This window comes from Eschrichtius robustus, chromosome 19, assembly GCF_028021215.1.
Source record: "Eschrichtius robustus isolate mEscRob2 chromosome 19, mEscRob2.pri, whole genome shotgun sequence".
Lineage (NCBI taxonomy): Eukaryota > Metazoa > Chordata > Mammalia > Artiodactyla > Eschrichtiidae > Eschrichtius > Eschrichtius robustus.
In genome coordinates, this window is record NC_090842.1 from 37,740,288 (window position 1) to 37,760,952 (window position 20,665).

A 20,665-nucleotide genomic window follows, 5' to 3' on the forward strand; every position below is an offset into this window, starting at 1 on the left:
TTTTCCTTAGTCATCAACATCGGATGCAGAAGAAATAATTTATGTGTTTTTCTATTTTGTTGAATTGCTATTTTTGCATGGCTTTGTCACCCTGAATATACTGTACTTATTGGCTGCCCTAGAAACCTAACTACGACTTAAAATACTTCCCTTAGAAATAGCACATTCTAGACAGGCATTTTAACTCCAGGTATACAACCTGTTTAAGAATTGGAGACCAGCATAACTTATTGTATCAATAGGACATTAATAGATGAATAAATGTGTTTAGACAGACATCTGGAAGTCACTGGGGTGTTTTGGGGTGGTGTGATTCACTTGACCCATTTCCTTTAATATTATAAATGAAAAATTTCAAATTTTTGTGAATCAAGTGCTGTTTGTGTATATAAGAAGTTAATTTCATTCACTAAAGGGCTGCTGTTTTTCTTTTTGCAGTATTGCTACCAGTAGTGCAGTTTCAAAGGAGCTCACCAGACTTTTGAAGATACCTGTTGACACTTACAACAATATTTTAACAGTCTTGAAATTAAAACATTTTCACCCACTCTTTGAGTACTTTGACTATGAGTCCAGAAAAAGCATGAGTTGTTACGTGCTTAGTAATGTTCTGGATTTTAACACAGAAATTGTCTCTCAAGACCAGGTAAGAGAATACCCACATGCTTTATTAGAAGAACAGAGACAATGTAGTTATGGTTTTAGACCTTGAGACAAACACATGAGATAGGCGGGGAGGGTAATTTACTACTAAGAAAAGTTACAAGTAGCTTATTCATTATATAAATGAGAAAATTGGAGATGTATAAAGAAGAAATTATAAAATAACTATAATCCCACCAGGAAGAGAGGTCCATTGATTAACTATTGATTAACATTTGGTACGTCTCTTTCTAGATGTTTATATGTGTACCAACATGCATATACTTTCACACAGAAGAAGGAATTACGTTGTTGATACTGTTTCATAACTACTTTACACAACTAGAAACGCTTTTGTCAGTGGCATTATATGCTGATTGTTTCACCCCAGTGGGTTTCTGTCTCCCATGATACAGGTGGATTCCATAATGAATTTGGTATCCACGTTGATTCAGGATCAGCCAGATCAACCTGTAGAAGACCCTGACCCAGAGGACTTTGCTGATGAGCAGAGCCTTGTGGGCAGATTCATTCATCTTCTACGGTCTGAGGACCCTGATCAGCAGTACTTGGTATGAGTTAACTCTTACTATACCCCTTCAACAACTTCTAGTGAAGTCATGTGTAGATGTGTCTCAAATGGTCTAATCCAGTTTGTGGTATTAAAAGGTTTTGAAAGAGTTGAAACTGAATAAGAGATTAACTGAACTTTATGATTAAATGCATAATTGTTTGTAAACTTCTGGAGCTTATGAAGAACAAGTTGGTTGCTGTCATTTCTTTTGAAGACTTCTTAAGAATTGTAGAAAAACCTATCTTCCTTTAGTTGGGTGTCCAATCATCAGTCCATGTTCATTTTCTTTTTGAGCTGTGTGTTGCTTTTAGAATTGTTCATTTGTTTTTCATAATAAACTTTTAAAGTATGAGTAAAATCCTTATATTCAACTGTGTATATGTTTCCAAGGTTTGCAAATAGAAGTTGTTTGTGTTTGCCACATGGAAAATGTGTGAAGACTTTAAAATTAAAATTGCCTTTTTCTTAACCCCCTTTTCCTGGCAAAAATCAATCAGATGAGATTCTCCCTTTCTTTATCCTTAGTCCTCAATAAACCTTTGTGAAATGGATAAAACATGTTGCCTGAGTAGGAGTATTGGTGACTGATACTGGACGATTTATGTTTATGAAAGGTAGCACATATGGCTGCCTAATTATCGTTTGGGCAAAGTAGCTTAACCATTGTTGGATGCATGAGGCTAAGTGTTAGTAATGAAGAACACCTTTATTTGAGGATGAGTCCTGACTTTCTTCCTGTGTTGACTTTGTCATAGGTGACACTCTCGTACTCCTTCATAGCCATTGTGAAAGAAAAGCTGATTTCTGTTGGTAGTGCGATAGTCTTCGACTTGGCATAGTGTCAGATAATCTGTGCACTGTGTGTGATCTATACCTAGTGGCTGGCCCCATTGTTCAGATGTTTTAACTGATTCCCTTATGTTTCTGTGTCACATACACACATGGCCTATGTGTGTTTTCATTTTTTGTTGTATACCAAATGTAGTAGTTAGGAAGTATGCTTTCCACCTGTGGCCAGCTGGTTATGCCACGTACAGAAACACCTTTAAGGTGAGGACCATTAGCTGTGACTTACCCAAGGGGGAATGCATTCTCTTCCTATCCATCTATGATTGTCAGAGAAATTTATAAAACCTGAATATGTCACACACTGTGACACACATATTAAGTTATTTCATGAATTCTTGAGGTTTTTTTCTGAAACAACCAGACATTTGTTTCCTCATGGCTCTTTTTTAAAGTGTATTACCATTTCCCTTGACTTACATGGTCTTAATATTTTTCTGAAGTAAGAGGTGTGATATACCAGCAATATGCATATTTTTTGTATCATAATAATAGCCAATATTTTGAGTACATGCCTTGTGTTAGTACTGGTAACACTTTACATCTGTTACTTGATCTTCCCAGCAACCCTAAGAGAAATATACTACCCCATTTTTCAAATGAAACTTACAGCTAAGAGAAGGTAAATATTAATGTGCCTAGGGTCACACAGATAGTAAGTGTTAGAATCTACTTTTAAATGTATCTGTCTTCAGAGCCTGTGCTCTTTATCAACACAGTATACTTCTTACATGTGTATATGAACATGTATTTATATCTGCCCCTGACTAGCTGTGTAACTTTGGGCAAGTTATACAACCTCTTTGAACCTCAGTTTTCCCCATTTGTGAAATGGGGTTAGTATTTGTCTCTAGGGTGATTGTGATGACTCGGCAAGATAAGAAATGTGAAAGTATACCATGAAGTCTAGTATATCATATATATTCAAAAAATGGTAGCAATCATGATGATTAGAGCTCCCATTTAATTTTATAAATGATTAATTATAGTTTCTGTAATTACAGAAAAGATTAATGGGTTTTGTTTGTTTTGGTCAGATTTTAAACACAGCACGAAAACATTTTGGAGCTGGTGGAAATCAACGGATTCGCTTTACACTGCCACCTTTGGTATTTGCAGCTTACCAGCTGGCTTTTCGCTACAAAGAGAATTCTAAAGTGGTGGGTTTACTTTTAAGTATGTCACTAATTTTTTCCCTTCTTCCTCTGTGTATGTGTTTTAGTTTATCATTATAGAAAATTTCAAACGTATACAAATAGATAATGGTGTAATAAAATCCCAGTTTCAATAACTCTCCACTCATTACTCATCCTGTGTAATACTTAAGTATCACTATTGACAATAGTGATGTTGGTAGATTACATACTAGTTGAGGAATCACATAAAAAACACTTAGAAATGAAAGATTAAAACAGTTTAAATTTATGCTAGAAGTTTTTCCTGTGTCTAAAGATCACTTGTGAGACATCTATAAGTTTATTACAAAATGGCTCAGAATGCTTTAGTTTCTCAAGAACGATTTTATTTTCTTGGGAGTCTTTATGAAGTACTAATTCTGAAGTGATACAGTAATCTTATTCAGAGGTTGCAGTACATAACAAGTAAGGTCTAATTCACGTTAGCTTTGTCTAATGAAAGGGCCCAGCATTGCATAATTGCTGCTCTCTAAAAGCCTGTAATTGAGTAATTTTATGAGTTGTGTACATTTTTTAATGAGCTTAGCCCTTTTACAAGCAGGATTATGGCTAAGTCTTCAGTGGTGTACTTTTGTAGAAAATATCCTAATCTGGGAGTTCCCTGGCGGTCCAGTGGTTAGGACTCTGTGCTTTCACTGCCGAGGGCCTAGGTTGCATCCCTGATTGGGGAACTAAAATCCCACAAGCGTCACGGTGCAGCCAAAAAAAAAAAAACCCTAATCTAATGTACCTGAAAGTTGGACAGTCAGGTTTACATTAAGGAACAAACACCATAAACTTAATTTTCTAATAATGGAGAAACAAGGTATATTCAGTAGACTTACCAGTATGACATAGCATGCCTTTGGCCAGTTTTTATGAGGCCAGCCTCTCATGTAGTTCCTTTTTCCCAGTATTTTATGGATAGATGTTTGTGAATGTAACAATAAAAAAAGCAACGAGCATTTACTTACTATGTGCCGTACACTGTGACAAGGAGTATAAACTTGGATTCTTGCATTTAGTCCTTGTAAAAGTCTGTGACTATTATCCTCTCTTAAAAGTGGAAAGAATCAATTGCATTAATAAGAAATTTGGATGGTCAAACATGGATAAAATATATAACCTCACTACTAATTATAACAGTGAACCTTTTTAGAAATCAAACTGGTAAAGAAAGAAAAATAAGGTTCAGCAATGGCAGTGGTGTGATGAGAATTCATTCTCATCTAGTAATGGTGGGAATGTGAATTACTATAGTCTTTCTAGAAAACTCTGGCAGTGTGTAACTAGAGCCTTAAAAAATCCAGTATTTCCACTTCTAAGAATTTATACTAAAGAAAAAATTAAGGATTCAATAAAGCTTTGTGTTTATAGACCGTTCGTTATGTTACATTTATTTCCAAAAGGAAGTAGTTAAGTAAATTATGCTATATCCAGTTTGTGGAATATTTTCTAGTGATTAAAATGATTTTAAGGGCTTCCCTGGTGACGCAGTGGTTGAGAATCTGCCTGCCAATGCAGGGGACACGGGTTCGAGCCCTGGTCTGGGAAGATCCCACATGCCACGGAGCAGCTGGGCCCGTGAGCCACAATTACTGAGCCTGCGCGTCTGGAGCCTGTGCTCCGCAACAAGAGAGGCCGCGATAATGAGAGGCCCGTGCACCGCGATGAAGAGTGGCCCCCGCTTGCCACAACTAGAGAAAGCCCTCGCACAGAAATGAAGACCCAACACAGCCATAAATAATAAATAAGTAAAAATTAAAACAAAAAAACTCTTCCAACACTGGAAGTTTCTCTTAAAAACAAAAAAAATGATTTTAAATAACTTTAGTATCATAAGGAAAATTATGACAAAATAAGTGAAAGAAAAGAAGTTGAATACAAATTACATGCAGCATGAGCCCAATTTAACTCTTCAGTAAGTACTTTAAAGTAGAAAACCATACACAAAGGATCCCAGTTACATTATATTTGCATAGAAAAAAGAAAGGAAGACATTAACATTAGAATGTTATCAGTGATTATTGCTGGGTGGTAGATTTAGGGATGGTTTTAATTTTTAAAAAATTCTTTTGTGTATTTTCCTAATTTTGTCCAGTTTGGGAATATGTTGCTTTTTCTGATGCAAAAAAACAAATGCCGAGTATATAAAAATTGCAAAGCCAGTGACCTCAAATGGATGTTTTGAGAAGACTTCCTGCTTGATTTCCTTGTGTACTCCACAGATGAGACAGAAGATAGCAGGAAAACTGTGAACTCAACTTTATCAATTTTCCTGTTTGTTCTATAGACATTTTATATAAAATGAATATTCTTAAGCAAGTTAATCTTGAACTTAAGGTAATTTAAACTATTTTTTCTTGTTTTAGGATGACAAATGGGAAAAGAAATGCCAGAAGATTTTTTCATTTGCTCACCAGACGATCAGTGCTTTGATCAAAGCAGAGCTGGCAGAATTACCCTTAAGACTTTTTCTTCAGGGGGCTCTAGCTGCTGGAGAAATTGGTTTTGAAAATCATGAAACAGTAGCATATGAATTTATGTCCCAGGTGTGATCTGCTCTCTTTCTGGGATGTTTAATCCGTTTGCTCTGTTCAGTCACCTGTCTGTAGTTAATGGTGGTGGTGCACATGGATTTACTCTTCACTGAATTTATAACTACCCCTTTCTCACCATGTTGATGGGAAATACTGTGCTTCTTAACACTATAGTTTTATTGACTGGTTTGGAGCAGGAAAATTGATCAGTTACTGGGTGCTAATGAGGTTGAAGATTTTCCAGTGGGTCATGGTAAAAACTGTTTCGTGGGGGAAAATAATTCCATTGTTAATTCATTTTGGGAACCCTGGATTAAACAAAAGTTAAAACAAGTTTCTTTGTTGCAACTTGCCAGCATCTTTGTCTTGTGCCTCTCCACAAGCGAGGGCACTGCATATTCTGATCTGAACCATATTCTGATCTGAATGACTCACAGGATGGGGCTTTGATGGGAAATACTTTGGAAAATGCTCTAGTAGATGGTTGGTCCCTAAAGGTCACTTCTGCTTTGTGTGTACCAGGCATTTTCTCTGTATGAAGATGAAATCAGCGATTCCAAAGCACAGCTGGCTGCCATCACCTTGATCATTGGTACTTTTGAGAGGATGAAGTGCTTCAGTGAAGAAAATCATGAACCCTTGAGGACTCAGTGTGCTCTTGCTGCATCCAAACTTCTGAAGAAACCTGATCAGGGCCGAGCTGTGAGCACCTGTGCACATCTCTTCTGGTCTGGCAGAAACACAGACAAAAATGGGGAGGAGGTAAGGTGGGAGGTCATTCCTAACCAACAGTGTTAGAGGAGAGGGGATCATTGATAGGGAACGGCTGCTGGGGCCTTTTGCCTTGGAGGTGAAACATGTGCAGTGCTTGGAAACCTGGCAAAGAATATTGCTTTGTTTTGTTAAAAGAAACGAAATGGACAGTAACATATAGAGAGTTACATCCTGTGGTGAAGCCTCCACTTTGAGGATTTGGTAACATAGCAAGTTTGTACCACCATCTTTAAAAAATATACAAAATACATAAATATAAAACATTTAGCATATATATAAAATAAATAATATATTTGTTTTAAAATATAGCTGTGTACTTTAAAAAACGAAGAGGATTTAAATTGGTTTTGTCCTTTTAAAATATGAAAGAGCCACTGTAGTGTGTTTATTTCTTCGTGTGAAATGGGACATTTGTGATTCATTAGTCTCTTTAATACTCCCTCTTTAATACTCCCCTCACTCCCTTTATTCTAGCTTCACGGAGGCAAGAGGGTAATGGAATGCCTAAAGAAAGCTCTAAAAATAGCAAATCAGTGCATGGACCCCTCTCTACAAGTGCAACTTTTTATAGAAATTCTGAACAGATATATCTATTTTTATGAAAAGGAAAATGATGCGGTAAGTGAATAATAAATTGTTGTTAGTGAACTAATTATTTTCCTTTCCTACTCTTAGATTTGATACATACAAAAGTTTATCATCCTCATACTTTTCTTTTTTGTTTACAAGGGTCAGAGTTTGGAGAATCTACCTAGTGGTCTCTTTGATTCTCTAAAATTCTTCTCTGTCTATATAGATGCATCTTACAGAAGAGCTCATTATGTGCAAGAAAATTCTTATCTCTTTTGTTTATGAATATTTTATAAAATAGTCACTCTCTGTTTAAAAAATAAAAAATAATTTATAAATGCTGAATAGTAGGCTGATTTGTCATCCCATACAAGTGTAGAATAATTCCCAAATAAAGGATGGATCAATATTTGTAGGTTAAATAAAATTTTGCTTTTGTTCTTTTACTGGTTTATGATTTTCTGTATTTTCATTAAGTTTTTTTTTTTTTGGTTGTCGTCGTTGTTATTTTGGATGAATGGCCAGTAGTTGTTGCTCAAACCAGGAACCATGTTCTCATCTCTTTTTTTTTTCTTTCTCTTTTTTCATAATCTGATAATTGCTGAGAGTAACAAGCTCCTCAAAACATTTTTATTAAATTACGTTATTTTTTTTTTTTTGTGGTACATGCTTGATGGTGAAATTGTTCTTTTGTAGGTCACGATTCAGGTTTTGAATCAGCTTATCCAAAAGATTCGAGAAGACCTCCCAAATCTTGAGTCCAGTGAAGAAACAGAACAGATTAACAAACATTTTCATAACACACTGGAGCATTTGCGCTTGAGGCGGGAATCACCGGAATCTGAGGGGCCAATTTACGAGGGTCTCATCCTTTAGAAAGGAGCCAGGCTCACCATCCTCCTTTCCATGTACATCCAGTAAGGGTTTTATTATACTAGGCTTCCCTTCCATAGATTGTGCCTTTCAGAAATGCTGAGGTAGGTTTCCCATTTCTTACCTGTGGTGTGTTTTACCCAGTACCTCCAGACACTCACCTTCAAGACCTTAATAAAATTATTCACTTCATAAGTGTTCAGGTCTGTCTGATCACTCTAAGTAGCATGATTGATCTGCTATTTTAAATTCCTGCGATCTGTTTAAAAAAAACAAACAAAAAAAGCCAAAAAAACCCCACTTATCTCTGTGACTAATGAAGCTCTCCTTCCTTTTTTTCTGTTTTGTTTCATTGTTGAGTGTGTAATTTCCTTCATTACTTGGGAGTACTAATCAGAAAGTGTCTGTCTCTCTGTTCTGAGATTAATTTAGAGGAAAGGAATACTGTTTGTGAAATTCAGCTTGGGCTTCTCCTGAAATGCAAGATAAGGCCATGTGTAATATTTTCCCTAAAATTAGAGTATATTAATGCATGTTTGAGAATTTTAAAGCACCATGGTCTAAACCAGAAGCTATATTTTGCATATTTGGACTCAGCCATCCATTAAGAACTTAGGTTGTCCTCTGGACGTATTTATCAAAATAATTTTGTTCTAAATAGTATAAAATAGAAAATTTGTGATCTATATAATTTATGTATAACCTTCATTGTTGTAAATTTAGGGGGAAATGCATCATACAATTATGATTTTTTTTTTTTTCCACCAGTGAAACAATAAAAGTTGCTATTAACAGTTTTGGACCTTTATCCTTTCATACTACCTTGATTCATAAAAGGAACTAGTAGAATGTGTATGGAGTTTATTGTACATTCTCACGTTCACAACACTCACTTGTTCAACTGTTCACTTGTTTTAAACACTTATTGAGCAAGGCACCATCTACTCTTTTAGTCATATTTACTCATTTGCTTTCTTCAGCCTTACTCTGCTTTCCTAGGCATGATACCTCCACATAAACTCCCAAAAGGCTCCCACCTATATTAGTTATCTATTGTGTGACAAATTATCCCAAAACTTAGTGTCTTAAAGCAAACATTTATCTCACAGTTCTCTGGATCAGCAATTTGGGAGCAGTTTAGCTGGGAATAAAATGGATTGCTAGGATAGTGTGTGCAAATTTGGTAAACTTACATAAGCTTGAGCCACAATGATTTTAAGCCTTAAATAGGATACATCCACAGGAGATGGGTGTCACAAAACCCTTTTTGTCAACTATTTTTACCTTCCTACACATCCCCTGGACCAATGATTTTCAAGCTTTATCAAGCATACAAATCACATGGGAGTCTTGGTAAAATGCAGGTCTGGAATTCACCAGGTCCGGGGTGGGGCCCAAGAGTGTACATTTTGAATAAACCCCCAGGTACCCCTCGCCCCCCATATTGCCAGTCCAGGGACCACACTTTGAATAACAAAGCCCTAGATGGAAATTCCATAGACATTTTTTTAAAATAAATTTTATTTATTTATTTATTTATTTTTGGCTGCGTTGGGTCCTCGCTGCTGCGCATGGGCCCTCCCTAGTTGCTGTGAGCGGGGGCCGTTCCTCGCTGTGGTGCGCGGGCTTCTCGTTGCGGTGGCCTCTTTGTTGCGGAGCACGGGCTCCAGACGCGCAGGCCTCAGTATTTGCGGCACTTGGGCTCAGTTGTGGCACACGGGCTTAGTTGCTCTGCGGCATGTGGGAATCTTCCCGGACCAGGGATGGAACCTATGTCCCCTGCGTTGGCAGGCGGATTCCCATCCACTATGCTACCGGGGAAGTCCCCATAGACAACATTTTAACAGTACTTGGAATAACTTATTTCGCTTGTTTCTTAGATGGTTCTCACGTTTCCTTGTGGTAAACACTAAGAAGGGGGTGACAGTGGCCTAGAGAAGTGTTTGTGACTGGCTATCCTTTGTGGAGTATAAGGGGCTTAGGCAATCCAGTACAGGAGGCATTTCTGTCACGTGTACTACATGACAGTGGATCTTGGCTTTTCCAGGGCACAGCAATTTGATGAACGCTTTTCGGAAACTCAAGTGTTACAGCGAGTCAGTACAGAATAGAGTTAGCTGAAATCAGCTAGAGGAGCCAGAAGGACATCTCATAGAGTAGTGGACATCAATCCCATGACAGGCAGCTCAAGAGGATCATGAGCAAAATGTAGGGGGCCTAGCACAGGGCAAACACACACACACATAATGATGGCCAGCGACTTGGCCGCTCACTTACCCTGGGAGAGCTGCAGGTGGCCAGGCACAGCGCGGGAGAGGTCTAGCTGCCTCCGGGCACTGCAGATCCTCTCACTGGCCCTGTAGTGGTTCTGTCACCAGCGTGCTTGCAGAGGCAGTAAATCTTGAATCCCAGGGACATCCAAGGAAAGACTCTGGTCTCTCCTCCTGCTGCCCCTCCTCTCAGCTGGCTTAAGAAATAACGTGTTCTTTTTTTCTCCCCTGGAAGATCATCTCCACGTTGTCTTGGCTGGCGGCAGTGTTGTCACTCCGCAGGTAGGTACACTTCTGAATGTTGATACAGATGCTCAAGATGAAGGAAGTGACGCTGAAGGGGGTGAAGAATTTGATGACGGAGGTCATCATCAGGAAGTACCAGTTACTGAAGAACTCAGCATAGCACTCCCCACGAGACAGGCTGCTCCCTTGGCTGCGTCCTCCCAGCTGATGATGGCAGGCCCACAGAGGAGGAACGCTGCAACCCATGCCGGCATCATCTTGAAGATGGTCTTCCTGGTCATGCCTTTCTGAGCCCTGTTAAGTAACCTATAGGGAAACAGCAGGGCCCACCAAGAGGGATGGTTGAGACATCTTCACCCACTCAGGCTGATATGGCATGGTGTCAACAATGAGGCTGAGTATTAGTTGTTAAGATAGCCAGTGAGTGGGCACTGGGTGGGTTCTATTTCCATATCAGCCAACTCTTCCCCAGGTGTACTATGCCACTCTAGGTAGCCTCCTTGCAGTGGGTGAAGTGCTCCCTTCCTGTGAAGAAAGCTAATGGTCTGTCCCTTTGGATGTTAGTGGTATTCTTTCATGTATGAAAGCAAACTTCTTCAACACCTCCCAGAACATATATGCATTATACACATAATTCACTCAACAATCACGTGTGGAACAGCACTGTGTTATACCAAGCTTCCTCTTCCAACTTTAAGTACATCCTGTAACTTTATGTGCTCATTCAGTATTTTTACTCTTGACCAATTCAGTCCCCACTATAGTTCCTGTAGTTGGCACTGAGTCACAGTGGCTAAGAGCAGAGGTTCTGTCAACTCAGGTGGCTTGGATTCAAGTGCCTGGTACCACTTAGCTAGCTGTTTGCCCTAGGCAACAAACTTAACCTCTGTGTCCTCGGTTTCTTCATGTGTAAACTGGGATGCTTTAACCACAGGGTTGGCATGACCTGACGTATATCTAGCTCATGTAAAGTTCTTAGAACAGTGTCTGACTTAAAATAAGCCCTCAAATGTTGGCTATCATTATTACTGGGTATAAAAATATCTGTATGAAAGAATGAAATAAAACTTCTTGCTCTTTTTTCCACCTGTATCTTTGGTGTGTGGAAAAAGTTCTGAGATAGTGAGATAACTAGAGAAATTAAAGGCTCTCTGAAGATTTGGGAGATGGACATTTCCCCCCAGCTGGGCTGCCATTCTGTAGACCCTTTCAGAGTATGTCACTGAAAGAAAACACGGCTCTTCCCCTGGGCCAATGCAGAATATTTAATACTGGTAATCAGGTGATTTCACCGATATGCCTGCAATGTACTCAAAGCCTTTAATTCTGAGCAAAGGAAACCTAATTGCCAAGGGAGAATCCAAGCAATGCTTACTCTGAGCTCCTAGAAATTTAGAAAGTGCCACTTTAGGCCACGTTGGTACTTAGGAAATGATTTTGGTTAAATACTGTAGGAATATAAGAAACAGTATTAGGGACGGGAGACAAGGATGAGGCAGGGCTGGAGCTGTGATGAAAGGCAATGGGTCTCGCCCACAGCTGTATCTCAATCACTTGAAGATATTAAAAAAAAAAAGCCAAACCTGGGCTCCTCTCCACACCAATTAAATCTCAATAGATATTTTTTTAAAAAAGCTTCCCAAGTGGGTTCAGAACTGCAGCTGAAACTGAAACAAATTGTGTGGAGTCCCACAGAGTTTACTTCTGAGAAGAGCCCAAACCTTGTTGCTATTTTCTAATTTTTCAATAGTGAACATAGGTTACTTGTACAAAAGATGAAAGGAATGTTTTAAATCAAAGGAAAGTTACTCTTTTCACTTCTGGTGTTTTCCTCTGTCTCATTTAAGGCTTGTCTCTGCCCCTGCTGATTAATTTCGTTGGGCCTTATTATCCCCAACTACACAGCGGGGGGGGGGGGGGGGGGGGAAGGGGTAAGAAACTTTAGTTTCTACTTACCTTACGGAGAGGTGAGGGCCAAACGAACTAGTTATCATAGAGGTTAGAGCCATAGGGCTTTCGACCCCCCACTTTTCTCATATGAGAAATGACTCACAGAGGTGCTGTGATGGGCTGTGGTCACACAATGTGTGAGTGGCTAAATCAAGACTGGAACCCAGGTCTCCTGACTCCCTGAGCCAGCATAAAAGGACCCCTGTGAGTGATCCGTCCCTTGTGATCGCTCGGGCAAACCCTGCCCACTGCTGTCAGCCCTGGAAATGCAGAGGTAGTCCCCTGTTCAGAAGCAGGGACCCTTCCCACCCTGCACTGTCCTGGGGGAGGCAGCCATGAACTCTTACCAGGGAAGGCAAGAAGCCACTGGCACCCACATCACCTTTCCACTGGGCTGGAATCGTTACCAAGTCCAAGCTCGCTCTGCTCTTTGCACGACAGGCCAATAAATCGGAGACAAGGTGTTGAGGCAAGGAGCACAACTTTATTCAGAAAGCCAGCAGACCAAGAAGAGGGTAGACTAGTGTCTCAAAATAACCATGTTATCGGGGACTGGATGCCAGTTTCTTTTATAGAATCAGAGAGGGAAGTAAAGTAAGAATGCAGAATAGAGAGGGAGAGGTGGGGAGGAAGTAAAGTAAAAAGGGCCATCAGTCTTGCAGAACATCTCCAGGAATGACCAGCCTCGGGGAGGGGATGTGTTAATTTCTTCTGTCTTGGAGCCATTCACAGGTGGGTAGGGTTCCCTGAGGCAGGCCATTATGTATGATTATAACAAAAACAATGAAAAGCAAAGGCTAAAGTCAAAGAAGCAGATCCAACATGGAGTCAAAATTGGCTCTTCCCTGTTACAGAATATGGATTTTATTTCCAGTTGAGGTTATGTTTACATTAATCAGCAAATAGGTCTAGCACCATTCCAGACACTGGGAATACATCACCGAACAAGACAGGCCTCTGCTGCCTTAGAACTTGGGTTCTAGGAGGAGACAGACACAGACCCAGAATGTAGTGTCAGGTGGTAAGCATGAGTACAGCAGGGAAGGGGGACTGGAGAGGGCCAGAGCTGCTCTGTCATGGGTGACCCAAGGAAGGCCCCTCCGAGGGGGTTGACCGTTGAGCAGAGGCCTGGAGGAACTCAGGGTGAGCCTACGCACAGAGTGAGAACACTGGGTGGAAAGATAAAGGTGCCTTAATAGGACTTGAGATTTGCATCCCATTCCGGACCCTGTCACGAACAACCACAACACCTATGGTATACTGTATCATGATAAAAATCCTGTGAAAGGCACAATTGATATTGCATCGTAACTGTTTTATTCGTTAAATGTAAGTATTTAAAACAGGTCACAATATTTGTAACCTGGTTTTGGCATTTCTCTTTTTCTTTCCCTTTTGAAGATGTGAGTTCCTGAAAACGCACGGGAAGTGGCGCGGTGCCTTCTCTCCAGCACTAGCCGACAACTCCAAACCAAACCCAGCTGTGTTCCCGGCCGCCCCCCACGCCCAGGGGTTTGTGTCGTCCCTCTGCCCTCTTTACCGCCTGGTGACGGAGATGAACCTGTTGTAGCTGATAAGGACTGCGTCGAAGGCCGAGGCGGTGCACACCAGGTAACCCGTCACCAGCCACAATTAACGGGCTCCCCCCCGAACCTCCCCTCCCGGGTCAGGACTTAGGGGATGTGCAGCGGGATTCAGAAGCCGCCTGCGGACGCAGGGGGCTGCGGAGGGGGCCCGCCCGGCTGCCCGCTCCTGCCGGGACGCGGATGCTCTGCGCGCCCCAACTCCCACGGGAGACCTCCGAGCGCGGGGACCCCTCTCCAGGGCTGCTCCGGGGCCGCACTCACCCACCAGCAGGTCGGCCACGGCCAAGTTGAGGAAGAAGTTGCGGCGGGAGCGCAGGCTGCGGTCCTCGGCCAAGGCCGCCACGACCTGCGTTGTTGCCCAGCAGCACGGCCACCGACGCCGAGAAGTGGCCAGCGTGCAGCCCGGTGCAGCCCCCGACCCGGCCCCGGCCCCGGCCCCGGCCCCGGGGCGCACGCGTTGCTCGAAGCGCTGGGCTCCGTGAGGTCCGTGGCAGGGAGGCCGCGGGGCCGGAGACGGGAGCCTGTGAAAGGATGCACTGGCCCTCGGTGAGCTAGGGGAGCAGAGGAGAAAGTACGGCGGCGGGGCGGGCCGACTCCAGGCGCCCAGGGCTGGCTCCCCGCTGCGCTGGCGGGAGAAAGAGGTCTGGGTGCTCTGCTACCACTCAGCTGTCCTGGAGTCTTCGGAGCAGATCGTTATTATTTTTCCGAAGAGGAATAGTTTTGTTTTATTTCCATCATAAAAGTAATACGTGCACATGTTAAAAAAAAATAGAGAGAGAAAGGCGTAGAGTAGAAGTAAAATTTCCTACCATAGCTCCTCCCAGAGATACTGTGGACTTGAAAAATATTCACAACCCTGAAGATGAGAGTTATGTTTTACTCAGCAGAAATTTTTAGGACTTCAAGCCCGGGAGGCAGCATCTCAAGAAAGCCTGAGAGAATTGCTCCGAGGAGGCGAGGGGGAAGCCAGGTTATATAGAAGTTTTGCAACAAAGGGCAGGTGGTTGGGAACATCAAAAGATTATTTTAAATTAAAAAAAAAAAAACCCCAGATACCCCAAGTTAAGGAATTTAGCGCTTTTCTGTGTACGGGAAGATGCTGAAATCATTCCTTTGATATGCACCTCACATATGTGGGGCCAGTATCCTGTTATTTTCCCGTCCCAAGTTCCCTCAGGGCTCACAGTAGGGAGTAGTTGCAGTCTGGTGCCTGCTAGATGGCAGGTATTCGTTCCTTCGTGAGTTCCCTCAGGACTCAAATTGGAGGGCTGCCAACTGCTGCCGACCCTGACATCCTTTGTTTACTGATAAGGCAGGAAATCCTCCATTTCTCAATACCACTTTGAATATTTTGGTTAAATCCTTCTGAAACCGTGCACCTCAGATTGGGACTGGAACCCACGTGCCAGGACTCAAACCCAGCCTAAACCCAGATTGGGACTTGAACCCACACAGCTGGGACTCGAACCTAGCCAAGACCCTGATTGGGACTTGAACCCACGGCGGCCGGGACCTGAAACTGGCCAAAACTCAGATTGGGACTTAAAACCCATGCGGCTGGGACTTGAACCCGGCCCAAACCCAGTCTTCCCCTGGTTTCAGGACTTAATGAAGCTCAGGTTCTTGATGTTCTTCTCATTGCAGAAAGAGACAAAGCGATAGGTAAGAAGTGGATTTATTTAGAGAGAAAAACACTCCACAGACAGAGTGTGAACCATCTCAGAAGGTGAGAAAGGCACCAGGGTATGGAGTTGTCAGTTTTTATAGGGGTGGGTAATTTCATAGGCTAATGAGTGGGAGGAGTATTCCAGCTATTTCAGGAAGGGGCGGGGATTTCAGGAATTGGGCCACTACCCACTTTTTGATCCTTATGGTCGGTCTTGGAACTGTCATGGCGCCTGCAGGTGTGTCATTTAGCTTGCTGATGTGTTACAGTGAGCCTATACTGAGACTCAAGGTTTAGTGGAAGTTGACTTTTCCGCCATCTTGGACCCATTTGGTTTTAATCAGTTTATGTCATGTCCGCAGGCTATGTCATTGTTTCAAAGGTTGTGCCCTGCCTCCTTCCCTCCTGTTTCACTTCCAGACTTCAGACCCTTCCCCGCCAACTCTTCTCTCCCCTACGGAACTAGACAGACAGGAAAAAAAAAGCACATTAGATCTAAAAAAACACAAATGGGGTTCAGCTGTCCTCAAGTTGTATAACCTGCCTTTCTCCCTGAGAAAATCTGGACATTTTGCCACATCCGTATGAAATACGAATCACCATCATCATCTTTAATGCCTCCATCATTTTTCCATTGTATGGAAGAGCATATTTGACCGATCTGTTGATGGACAACTAACAGCTGTTTCTGAGTTTTGTTTGGTTTTGTTTGTGTACCTTTGCTCGCCTGTCTGAAAAGTTCTTCATGAGAAATTAATGGAAGTAGGATTGTTGGGACAAAGGGAACACACAGTTACTATTTTATTATGACATGCTGCCAGGTTGCCATCCAGAAAAGTTGTTCTAATTTACAACTGAACCAGCCACTTAAATTTTCACAGTGGGTAGTGATGGTGTGGGGTGTTAGTTGGTTTCCCAGAGCCCCTTACCTCTCAGCCTGGCCCTTTGTTTCTCTAGCATAGAAAGTCCTTCCCAGTGGGGAACTGGCTCAGAGTGAACCACCTGTCAGGACCACAGAATTGGGATGAGGGAGAGATAGCCTTTTCCCCAGACGGAGGGGGAGGAGGTTACACTGGTGGGAGGTTGCACCTTAACATGCTTGTCTCCTAGGTTGTGGCAGAATCTTCCAGGTAGCTTCCCTGTGGTTTGGGGTGGGTGGGGCGGGGGGAGGGAGCCATGTGAATTACACAGATGTATATAGCTGTTTTCTCTGTCCTGTTATTTGTCTTTTGCAGACCAGTTTGCTCCGGTGATGGGAAAAGTGACCCAGTGTCATGGATGCATATTCTTGGAACACAGAGCAGGACCTGCCTGGCCTTTGGGGATCATTTTGCACAGTGACTCTCAAACTTTTTGAACCACAACTCACCTAGGAAATACTTTTTACATTATAACCCAGTGTATACACACACACACACACGCCCGCTGCACACATGTACGTGTACACATATATCAGTGACGAAAAAGTGTGACGAAAACAGTAATTGCCCTTAGTATGCTGCATTCTGATACTTTTGGTTCTAGCCTATGTTTTATTATTAGTTTTTAATGCTGGTCTTGACCCACTACATTTATTTCATGATCCTCAACTGACTCTTAGCCTGCATTTGAGAAGCCGTAATCTAGTTGAACCCACTCATTTTACATGTGGGGAAACAGGTCAGAATGAGAACTCACCTGAGGGCATCCAGGGAGTCAGGGTAGAACGGAGCTAGAACTGGCATCTCCTGGCTACATGCTGATGCTGGCAGACATGGCCAGTCAGGAGATGACTGTCTTTCTCTTGCTGACAATGATGCTTTTAGGGCTGGAAGTAAAACTCTGATAACTGAGGAAGGAAGAAGCAAGCCAGTGTTTATCTCCTTTCTTGTCCACTGGTTGCCTCTCCATTTGCTGAAAAGATACTTTGGAGCTAACGGAAATGACACTTGCATCTGGTTGGTGGGCCCCTCTCCCACCAACCAGGAGCTGAGGGTGTCCCATCTAGGCCAGCCTCACCAGGAAAGGTGATGGCAGGTCAGTTAGAGGATGCAGGTAGTTCTGTTGTCTGTGTGTAGGAAGACAGGAGAATGGGTCTGGCAGACATACACCTCTCCCTCCCCATCAGCTACTGGGTGGCTGGGGACCAAGCTTAAGAGTCAGTTCCTGTTTGTTATGTATGTATGCTGTGTTTGTTTCAGCACCCAGAGCCTCAGGGATGGGGCTGATGCAGAGAGCCCCTGGTTGACACAGATTCTCCAGTGGGCCTGGAAGGTAGAGTATCCAGCCAGAAGATTATTCTTGAGCTTTGTCTTAGTCAGTTCAGTCTACTATAACAGAATACCATAGGTTGGGCAGTTTAAACAACAAACAATTTTTCACATTTCTGGAGGCTGGGAAGTCCAACATTAAGGGGCTGGTGAGGGCACACTTCCTGGTTTGCAGATGGTAGTCTTCTTCTTGTTATCTTCACATGGTGGAGAGAGAAAGACATCCTGTGTCTTCCTCTTTTTTTTTTTCTTATCATCTTTAATTTCTTTCATCAGTGTCTTAGAGTTTTCTGCATAAAGGTCTTTTGTCTCCCTAAGTAGGTTTATTCTGAGATATTTTATTCTTTTTGTTGCAGTGGTAAATGGGAGTGTTTCCTTAATTTCTCTTTCAGATTTTTCGTCATTAGTGTATAGGAGTGCAAGAGATTTCTGTGCATTAATTTTGTATCCTGTAACTTCATCAAATTCATTAATTAGCTCTAGTAGTTTTCTGGTGGCATCTTTAGGATTCTCTCTGTATAGTATCATGTCATATGCAAACAGTGACAGTTTTACTTCATCTTTTCCAATTTGTATGCCTTTTATTTCTTTTTCTTCTCTGATTGCTGTGGCTAGGACTTCCAAAACTATGTTGAATAGTAGTGGTGAGAGTGGACATCATTGTCTTGTTCCTGGTCTTAGAGGAAATGCTTTCAGTTTTTCACCATTGAGAATGATGTTTGCTGTGGGTTTGTCATATATGACCTTTATTATGTTGAGGTATGTTCCCTCTGTGCCCACGTTCTGGAAAGTTTTTATCATAAATGGGTGTTGAATTTTGTCAAAGGTTTTTCTGCATCTATTGAGATGATTATGTGGTTTTTATTCTTCAATTTGTTAATATGGTGTATCATATTGATTGATTTGCATATGTTGAAGAATCCTTGCATCCCTGGGATAAATCCCAGTTGATCGTGGTGTATGATCCTTTTAATGTGTTGTTGGATTCTGTTTGCTAGTATTTTGTTGAGGATTTTTGCATCTATATGCAAAAATCTATATTCATCAGTGATAGTGGTCTGCAATTTTCTTTTTTTTGTAGTATCTTTGTGTGGTTTTGGTATCAGGGTGATGGTGACCTCATAGAATGAGTTCGGGAGTGTTCCTTCCTCTGCAATTTTTTTGGAAGAGTTTGAGAAGGATGGGTGTTAGCTCTTCTGTAAATGTTTGATAGAATTCACCTGTGAAGCCATCTAGTCCTGGACTTTTGTTTGTTGGAAGATTTTTAATCACAGTTTCAATTTCATTACTTGTGATTGGTCTGTTTGTATTTTCTATTTCTTCCTGGTTCAGTCTTGGAAGGTTATACCTCCCTAAGAATTTGTCCATTTCTTCCAGGTTATCCATTTTATTGGCATAGAGTTGCTTGTAGTAGTCTCTTAGGATGCTTTGTATTTCTGTGGTGTCTGTTGTAACTTCTCCCTTTTCATTTCTAATTTTATTGATTTGAATCCTCTCCCTCTTTTTCTTGATGAATCTGGCTAATGGTTTATCCACTTTATCTTCTCAAAGAACCAGCTTTTAGTTTTATTGATCTTTGCTATTGTTTTCTTTGTTTCTATTTCATTTATTTCTGCTCTGATCTTTATGATTTCCTTCCTTCTGCTAATTTTGGGTTTTGTTTGTTCTTCTTTCTCTAGTTCCTTTAGGTGTAAGGTTCAATTGTTTATTTGAGATTTTTCTTGTTTCTTGAGGTAGCCTTGTATAGCTATAAACTTCCCTCACAGAACTGCTTTTGCTGCCTCCCATAGGTTTTGGATCATTGTGTTTTCATTGTCATTTGTCTCTAGGTATTGTTTGATTTCCTCTCTGATTTCTTCAGTGATCTCTTGGTTATTTAGTAAAGTATTGTTTAGCCTCCATGTGTTTCTGTTTTTTACGGTTTTCCCTGTAATTGATTTGTAATCTCATAGCATTGTGGTCAGAAAAGATGCTTGGTATGATTTCAATTTTCTTAAGTTTACTGAGCCTTGATTTGTGACCCACGATGTGATCTATCCTGGGGAATGTTCTGTGCAAACTTGAGAAGAATGTGTAATCTTCTGTTTTTGGATGGAATGTCCTATAAATATCAATTAAATCTATCTGGTCTATTGTGTCATTTAAAGCTTGTGTTTCCTATTAATTTTATCTTTGGATGATCTGTCCATTGGTGTAAGTGAGGTGTTAAAGTTGCCCACTATTATTGTGTTACTGTCATTTTCCTCTTTTATAGCTGTTAGCAGTTGCCTTATGTATTGAAGTGCTCCTATGTTGGGTGCATATATATTTATAATTGTTATGTCTTCTTCTTGGATTGATCCCTTGATCATTATGTAGTGTCCTTCCTTGTCTCTTGTAACGTTCTTTATTTTAAAGTCTATTTTATCTGAGTATTGCTACTCCAGCTTTCTTTTGATTTCCATTTGCATGGAATATCTTTTTCCATCCCCTCACTTTCAGTCTCTGTGTGTCCCTAGGTCTGAAGTGGGTCTCTTGTAGACAGCATAAATATGGGTCTTTTTTTTTGTATCCATTCAGCAAGCCTGTGTCTTTTGGTTGGAGCATTTAATCCATCCACGTTTAAGGTAATTATCGATATTTATGTTCCTATGACCATTTTCCTAATTGTTTTTGGTTTGTTTTTGTAGGTCCTTTTCTTCTCTTGTGTTTCCCACTTAGAGAA

The 20,665-nt window shown here is 41.3% G+C and overlaps 1 protein-coding gene across 2 annotated transcripts in view; it reads left to right on the plus strand.

Annotated features, from left to right (window-relative positions):
• The window catches only part of VPS35 (VPS35 retromer complex component), a 33,272-nt gene extending 24,524 nt beyond the window's left edge, over positions 1–8,748 (plus strand). For both annotated transcript variants that reach the window (XM_068528295.1, XM_068528296.1), the window contains exons 11-17: positions 439–646; positions 1,059–1,214; positions 3,100–3,222; positions 5,610–5,789; positions 6,300–6,539; positions 7,026–7,169; positions 7,818–8,748. In XM_068528295.1, coding sequence (XP_068384396.1) covers positions 439–646; positions 1,059–1,214; positions 3,100–3,222; positions 5,610–5,789; positions 6,300–6,539; positions 7,026–7,169; positions 7,818–7,997 — 1,231 coding nt within the window. In that variant the 3' untranslated portion in view covers positions 7,998–8,748. The remainder of the gene's footprint in view (positions 1–438; positions 647–1,058; positions 1,215–3,099; positions 3,223–5,609; positions 5,790–6,299; positions 6,540–7,025; positions 7,170–7,817) is intronic.
• The last annotated feature ends 11,917 nt before the right edge of the window (positions 8,749–20,665 follow it).